The 8329-nt window shown below is 59.7% G+C and overlaps 1 protein-coding gene across 1 annotated transcript in view; it reads right to left on the bottom strand.

The window, feature by feature from the left end:
- Positions 1–4820, bottom strand: part of GPA33 (glycoprotein A33) — a gene marked incomplete at its 5' end in the record, with an annotated part of 11089 nt that extends 6269 nt beyond the window's left edge. Inside the window, 3 exons of the mRNA XM_006106576.1 lie at positions 1268–1420; positions 3972–4188; positions 4666–4820. Of these exons, the coding sequence (XP_006106638.1) occupies positions 1268–1420; positions 3972–4188; positions 4666–4820 (525 nt within the window). The remainder of the gene's footprint in view (positions 1–1267; positions 1421–3971; positions 4189–4665) is intronic.
- Between the last annotated feature and the right edge of the window lie 3509 nt (positions 4821–8329).

Genomic DNA, 8329 nt, shown 5'->3' with positions numbered 1-8329 from the left:
TTTCACATTAGGCCGAGGGGTTCCCGCAGTTCTTTCCTTTCGTTACTTTTAAGAAGTTCTTGTTTTGCCCCAAACGAGTGAAGGATGGAGTGGCAAGTTCATCCCGGTTAAACGGGAGCCCCATCCGGCATTCATGTGGCTCACCGGGCCGGCGGCTGCTGCCCTCCCATCTGACTTTTCCAGACACCGCCTACCCTGCGCGTGCCTACCCCACCCACACGCCTACCCCACACTGATGCCTACCCCACGCACACACCTACCCCACACACATGCTCACCCCACGCACACGCCTACCTCACACTGACGCCTACCCCACGCACACACCTACCCCACACACATGCTCACCCCATGCACACGCCTACCTCACACTGACGCCTACCCCACGCACACACCTACCCCACACACATGCCTACCTCACACTGACGCCTACCCCACGCACACGCCTACCCCACGCACACGCCTACCTCACACTGACGCCTACCCCTCACACACGCCTACCCCATGCACACACCTACTCCATGCACATGCCTACCTCACACATGCCGACCCCACACACATGCCTACCTCACACTGACGCCTACCCCACACACACACCTACCCCACGCACATGCCTACCCCACGCTGTACATCTCCCTCCCCTGTTCCCAGCCCACTGGCTCTGGGTGCAGCTGGCCAGCAGGTGCTCCCACACCATGGGCTCCAAGGTAAGGACGGAGAATATTTATATAGTTTTTGGATTTTCCCTCCCAGTTTGTTTCCTGACCAAACGGTCAAACACCAAGCTCCCCAGGACAGGAGTGGCCTCCTGGCAATGGGACGGGCCCTCTCCGCAGCCCCGGTCTCCTGGTGTGCAGCCATGGGGGGGGGGGGTTCATTTGTGAAGTAGGTTCAGGGGAGTCTGAGACCGACGGCCTAGGAGGGAATGGGGACAGCAAATTCCCACCTTGAGTGGAGCCACAGGGTTGGACGTGGGGCCTCAAATGTGAACTTGACATAATCGTACTCAGAGCTGCGACCAGGGCTTTCTCAGTGACTCCTGTGTCCTGGGCCTGAGGAAGCGCATCACGTGCTCCCACCACGTGCTTCTCGTGAAGCCACCGCTGTTGCTCTCAGCAACTGGTGGAGGTAGGCGTGGCTATGAGAAACCGGCGCCCAGAGAAATGACCCAGGACATAGCTGTGCCCACTGCAGAGTGAGACAGCCTTCCGGGCCCCCTGCAGCCTGGCAGCCTGGCAGCCTGGCAGTCGGCTGCGGGGGGTGTGGTTACCTGGCGGGCCCTTCCGCTCCTGGTTCTGGAGGTTGAAGCTCTGCCAGCGGTACTGAGGGGCCGGGGAGCCCTCCTTCGATTGGCAGGTCAGCTGGATGTCATTTCCAATCACGGTGTCGCCCAGGATGCTGCAGTCAGGTTTGGAGGGTGGCACTGTGCAGGGAGGGGCCAAGAGAAGGCATGAGTAGGTGGGGCTTGGTGACAGCCACCTACCTCCCACCCACGCACTCACGTCTGCAGTCGTGTTTGTTCACAGGCACAGAGATTCACAGCCGAGAGCTGAGAGGCAAGCGCTCGAGGTCAGCCCAGCACAGCACCTCCCCAGCCCTCAGGGGTCCCCATCGCAGAGCAGCACGCACAGTGCTAAGCGTCCCCATGGCCAGTCCCCTCTGTCCCCTCTGTCCCTCTGTCCCTCTGTCCCCTCTGTCCCAGCAGCCCTTACACCCACTGTGGGGACCCCGGAGACCTCAGATCTTAGTTGGCTGGTGTCCGCTCTCAGACAGGACGCAGATGCCACCTGAATACTTATTGCGGGCAGAGCGATGGGCAAGTGGAGCAGGGACACAATGGGCCGGAGGCCACCGCAGGGCCTGCGCCTCCCACTGAGGACACCAGGGGGCACCAGAGGCCGGGGGGCTGCGATCCCATGGGCACCGGGCAGGTGTCCCAGGCAAGGCGGCCTCCTTGGGTGACCAGGGCCTCGTGCCTCGTCCAGCCTGGGTGGGTGGTGCCACATAATGAATGCCCTTATGGGTCAAAACTGGCCCCGCGGGAGAGCCATTTGGAAAAAAAACTTTGTTTTTTAAGAGAAACTGCTGAGTTTCTTGACATATAGTACAATATGATCTCTCTCACGCTTTTTTTTAAAGCAAAAAATGGGTTTCACCGAGTTCCATAACCTCAGATTAAGGGTGTCCCCTCGCCCTTCAAGTTAACTGAAATGCAGCGGCCCTGGCGGGGTGGGGCCCGCTGCCTCCCCAGCCAGCTCCGGCAGGAGGGCCCCAGGTGCTTAAAGGGCCACGGGAGACAGAATTAGGCAAAGACCAAAGACCCGGTGGGAAGAGAGGGACTCAGCTGGGGAACCGGGGCAATGGGAGGATGGGGGGTGGGGAGCAGAAGAGAGACTGGGGGAAAACGCTCATTTTCTTGGCTTGGTAATCTCTCTCTCTCTCTCTCTCTCTCTCTCTCTCTCTCTCTCTCTGTTGAGAGGACATGCGGAGAAGCGTGGCGGGTCTGTCAGCACCCCATCTGCTGCTGGTGGGGCGTGTGGGAGGGGAGACAGCCCTCCATTCAGGGCTGTGCTGTTTGACTCACTGCAAAGCTTCAAAAAGCCAGGAAGCCACCGCAGGCAACGAACAACCCCCCCCCCTCCCCGCCCCGAGTGGTGTAAAGGGAGGAACTGAAGGGGAAACGGGGCCCGTGGGGGTCAGACTCAGACGGGCGCTGCCTTGCGGGTGGGCCGTGCCTGGCTGGGCACAGCACAGGTGTTACCACAGGCTTCCCACGGCTCTGACTTGGAGCCGGCGCTGCCTTCCCTGGGCCTTGTCTACAGAGGGAAGATCCTAGTGTAGACGATGGCGCAGATTCCCTCACAACGTGGACTCCACTCACCTTATTTGTAGGAAGAGAATGGGGTTTGGGGCGTATTTGAAAGGCAGACGGCCTGGCGGCCGTGTTGTTAGTAAGTTGGGTGTGAAAAAGGGGAGAGGGCTGCCCTGGCGGGCGGCTCAGGTGGTTGGAGCGTCACCCATGCACCAACGGTGGCAGGTTGGTTCCCGGTCAGGCACATGCCCAGGGTCGGTTCCATAGGGGCAACCAATCGATGTTTCTCTTTCATATCAATGTCTGTCTGTCTGTCTCTCTCCCCCTTCCCCTTTCTCTTTGAAAATCAGTGAATATATCCTTGGGTGAGGATTTTTAGAAGAGGAGAGGTATCCAGGAAGAGGCGTGATCAGAGCATGGACAGGATCCCAGGCTGAGCCCCAGGAACACTCCCTGCGGAGCGGCCACCCTTCTGGAAACTAGAATGTTCTGCAGCTCCGAGGGAGGCGCAGTGCCTGCCTGAGGCCCGAGGACAACGGAGGAGTCCCAGCTCTGGGTCAGGCACTGCTGCTACCAGGCACCTGTCCTCCAGGCACCCCCCCCAGGCACCTGTCCTCCTGGCACCTGTCCTCCAGGCACCTGTCCTCCAGGCACCCCCCCCAGGCACCTGTCCTCCTGGCACCTGTCCTCCAGGCACCTGTCCTCCTGGCACCTGTTCTCCATGCACCCCCTCAAGGCACCTGTCCTCCTGGCACCTGTCCTCCAGGCACCTGTCCTCTAGGCACCTGTCCTCCTGGCACCTGTTCTCCATGCACCCCCTCCAGGCACCTGTCCTCCTGGCACCTGTCCTCCAGGCACCTGTCCTCCTGGCACCTGTCCTCCAGGCACCTGTCCTCCAGGCACCCCCTCCAGGCACCTGTCCTCCAGGCACCTGTCCTCCAGGCACCTGTCCTCCTGGCACCCCCTCCAGGCACCTGTCCTCCTGGCACCTGTCCTCCTGGCACCCCCTCCAGGCACCTGTCCTCCTGGCACCCCCTCCAGGCACCTGTCCTCCAGGCACCTGTCCTCCTGGCACCCCCTCCAGGCACCTGTCCTCCTGGCACCTGTCCTCCTGGCACCCCTGCCGCATCTGCTGCCTACCACAGGCAGGGGGGGCACTCACCCAGGACCAGGAGGCGGACTCGGGCCTTGGAGATGCCGTCCAGGTCATTGAGCAGCGAGACCGAGCACTCGTAGGTGCCGTTGTCGTCCATGGTCAGCTGGTTGATGATGATGGAGGCGTCGGACTCCTCGGCATTGCCCGACAGGTTGACACGGTTCTCATACAGTTTACCGTAGTTGTAGTCTTTGGTAGAAAATGTCCAGGCGAGCACCCTTTCCTGGAGGAAGGAGAGATGCCGCCTGGCCCTCACCCTAAGGCTTCTGCGCGGCCCTTCCTCCCGAGGTGCCGCCGACCCCGAGGCCCTGCCCGCCCACAGCACCGACGCCACCCTCGGACCAAGCAGCTCTCCTCTGTGGCACCGGCTCCCAGCATCTTCCTAAGTTTAGTGACAATATTGAAGGGCTGGGCAGGGGGGCGCGAGGGTAAATGGGGTTCCCCCAGATCCCGCCTCGCTCTCACCCCGCAGGGGTCTGTTCTGGCGCCTGCCACAGGCCAGCACCGTGCGGGCAGCGCCCTTGGCTCCCGGCCACTTCGTGTACTTGGTTCTTGCCTTTGGAGTTTATTTATTCACCAATTTACTCATCGCTTATCAAACGGAGCCTGGAGCGGACTGAGGTCGGTTCTGCCTCAGCGGAGCTCACTCTGCCGCGTCCCACCCGCCCGTCCGGGACGCCCTCTCTCAGGGGACGCTCACCGAGTGGCTCCACAGCAGCTTGTCCCACTGGATGAATCCTTTCCGCTCGAGGACGGAGGTGCGGTACGTGCAGGGGAGGGTGACGCTCCGGCCTCGGGCAGCCCGCAGGACTTCCGGCGGCGTCTCCACTGAGATGGCGGTGACGGTCACCCAGACTGCGGGACAGGGCGTGGGGGCAGGTGAGGGTGCGGGCAGGCCCAGTGGGTCCTTCCCCCGCGGCCGCAGCCACACACTGCATGGGCCCCTCCCGCAGCACACGGCCCGCCTGCCTGCCAGCCTCGGCCCCTGCCTCCTGCCCATCCACCTCCCAGGTCAGACGCGTTTATCCCCGCACCTGCGACTCCACATCAACACACAGCTTCTCCAGGGCTGGAGGAAGTGGCACGGCACAGAGTTAAATGGTTTAAACGGGGTCCCTCTGTCCCTAAATGCATGACCCCCAGCAGTCCCTCGGGCGCTGGGGCCTGTGTTCTCACTGGGACACGGCCGGTGGCGGACGCCGGGCTGGAATGTGTGGTAGAAAGGGGGCTGCCCCGTAACCCGCGCCCATCACTGAGTTGTCCTGCGTGTGCTTCTGTCCGGCTGACTCGCTTCCACTGTCTTGGCCCACAGTCTGTTCCTGAAGACCCCCTCGGTCATAAAGAAGAAGTCACGCGAGAACCACCCCCAGCACCCTGGGCGAACGCTCCGGTAGGGATCGTAGTGACAGGGAGTTAAAAGCGTTTCATGTTGGTAGACCGTGAGGGGAAAGACGGAAGTGAACGGATGGGAAAGAGCTCATAAGCCAAGGGGAGCTCTCTGGGCGGAGTCAGATGCTATTGTAAACCCGGGGGGCCTCTGTGGGTGGGTCCTGGCCCCAGGCACCCTGCCATGTTCCGTAACCCCCACTGGGAATGAACCCCGGGTTTAAGGATGTCAGGCCCCCAGCGCCCCACACAGCCGGACTCCTGGCTCTCACACCGCGGGCATCACGGCTCGGGGCTCCGATGGCTGCCCCCAGCCCCCTCCCACCTCCTGGAACAAGCCAGGTCCTCCCACCTCTGGGCTCAGTGTTGTAGCTCTGGGCCCCGGGTTCCTCTTCTGTGGGATCTTCGTATCCCTACTCAGTGGAGGAGCCCCAGGTGGGACAGCTAACCTGTGATTAGAAAACTAAGAAGTGGAGGAATTCTAGAAATTTCTAGAGCCTTCCAACCACCTTCTTTCCACTTCCTTGCCCAGGTCTGTTGGGCACCTTCCTCCCAGTTGCCCTGGATCGCCCCCCCGCCGCCCGCCGCCCAGTAGTTGCCTCCCTAGAGCTGTGTCCTTCACGCTCCAGAATATTCCTCCCTCCTCCTCACTCCCCTGTGCTCCTCAAGTGTGAGCTCCCCACGCATCCACCATCCACCGATGTGCTGACTCACCCCAGGGGCTAAGCACTAATAGTTCAGTGACGAGCTAGCCTTCCCCATGGGTGGGGGCGGGGGCACGTTGGGAGAGCAGGTGCTTCACCTGCCAGGAGGGCGGCACTCTCCTGCGCTGAGGCCCTTGGCGGAGGAGGAAATGCCCAAACTCTCCCAGGCAGGGCCGTGCCACCTGCCACCCGTGAGCACCTGCTCTGAGAACCGCTGCCATGAGGAGTTATCTCGCCCACGGGAGGGCGGCCCAGAACACATGCTGGAGCCCAGCTGCCCGGGGTGGCACCTCACCCTGACTTACCAGCTGTGTAACCAGGGCAACTTAACGAACCTCTCTGTGCCTCAGTTTCCTCCGCTATAAAATGAGGAGCCCTGGCCAGGTAGCTCAGTGGGTTAGAGAGTCTTCCCGCTACGCCAAGGTTGGGGGTCCAATCCCCGGTCAGGACACATATGAGAAGCAGCCAATGAATGCATTAATATGTGGGAGAAAAAAATCAGTGTTTCTCTCTCTCTCTCTCTCTCTCTCTCTCTCTCTCAATCAATAAAGGAACACATTTACAATGGGGACAGTGCTCTCTAACTCCAGGTTGTTGTGAGGGTTGAACGACAAGGCATTTAGCGTGCACACCCTTTCCCCAGCACACACGCAGGAACCAGCGATGTTATCGTGTCTTTTCCTCTGCTGGGCTGTGTTGCTCCATCGTCATATCCCCGGGGCACAGCCAAGTGCCCGCATTGGACCTGCTCTAGCAAATGAATGAGGTACAGAGCGGCCAAGCTTTCAACATGGGTAGGGTTCACAGCCCAGACACTTGGTTGCAGACCCTACCCCACAGATCACGGGAAAATGCAAAAAAAAAATCAAGTAAAGAAGCCCCTCCCTCCGGGTGAGGCCAAGTCTGCAAAGTGCCCCAGACCAGTGGTCGGCAAACTCATTAGTCAACAGAGCCAAATATCAGCAGTACAACGACTGAAATTTCTTTTGAGAGACAAATTTTTTAAACTTAAACTATATAGGTAGGTACATTGTTATTAACTTAATCAGGGTACTCCTAAGGCTTAGGAAGAGCCACACTCAAAGGGGCCAGAGAGCCGCATGTGGCTCGCGAGCCGCAGTTTGCCGACCACGGCCCCAGACGAAGCCTTTAGCCTCCCTAAGGGGCGGGGCCGGAGACCAGCGAAGCCTCGGTGATGCTAGCAAATCATCACGGTTTGTTAAGAAGATGAACTGTCTCTTGAGAGCTCCCGGGAAGCAACACACCCGAGGCGGGTAATGAAGTGCTTGATGGACTGGCTGCGGGAGGCCACACAGTGAACGTGGGGGCCCTGGGGGCACTGGCAGTACTGCCTCCACTTAGGACATCCATCTGCTCCCACGCCGCCTCCTAGGGGGGAGGAGCTGGTGCGAGGCCAGAGGCGACTGCCTGCCCAGGGCTGGGCCCGCATTCTGTGTTGAGGAAGTGCGGTCTTTGGGAGGGGCCCTGCATGCTCGCAGGTGGGTTTTTCCTGCCCCCTCATACGAATGGCCTCCAACTGGCCCTGGGGGGAGATGGGGGGTTAGATATCGATGAATGTTTGTTGAACTTTTTGTTCAACATGGATCTTAGGAATCTGCAAATGCCAATCAATTCACTGGTTTTCCCCAGTGGCCCCAGTTCAGTGCAGGCGCTGGGCATTGCCGCGGGCCTGCTCACAGCCACCTCCTCTGGGAACCCACTGGGAACACCCAGCCCTACTGCGCTGGCTTTTATGTGATTTATTTCTGTAAGTGTAGTTGGCATCCGGTATCACATTAGTTTCAAGTGTACAGTATAGGGATTCGAAATGCACATGCCTTACGATGTGCTCGCCACACCACGTCTCCTAACCACCTGTCACCCTGCAAAGCTGTGACAGTGTCATTACTACAACCCCGTCACCTTTTCCCCCGGCTCCCCGCGCCCTCCCACCGGCAACCACCAGTTTAATCTCTGATTCCATGAGTGTTTTTGTTTGGGGTTTTTTGTTTGTGTTTATTAGATTTCACATGTAAGTGAAATCATGCGTATTTGTCTTTCTCTGTCTGACTTGTTTCACTTAGAAATGCCCTCAAGGTCCATCCGTGCTGCCACCAATGGCAGTTTCCTTCTTTCCCGTGGCTGAGTGTCTGTACACGTCCCCTTCAGCCACTCCTCTCTGCGGGCTCCTGTGCGGCTTCCGCATCCTGCCGCGGTGAATACGCTGCCGTGAGCGTAGGGGGGCAGGTGGCTTTCGAGCTAGTGTTTCCGTTT

The sequence above is a fragment of the Myotis lucifugus genome, unplaced genomic scaffold (genome assembly GCF_000147115.1).
Source record: "Myotis lucifugus unplaced genomic scaffold, Myoluc2.0 scaffold_853, whole genome shotgun sequence".
Taxonomy (NCBI): Eukaryota; Metazoa; Chordata; class Mammalia; order Chiroptera; family Vespertilionidae; genus Myotis; species Myotis lucifugus.
The sequence above is the reverse complement of the archived record's forward strand: the minus strand, read 5'-3'. Positions and strand labels throughout refer to the sequence as shown.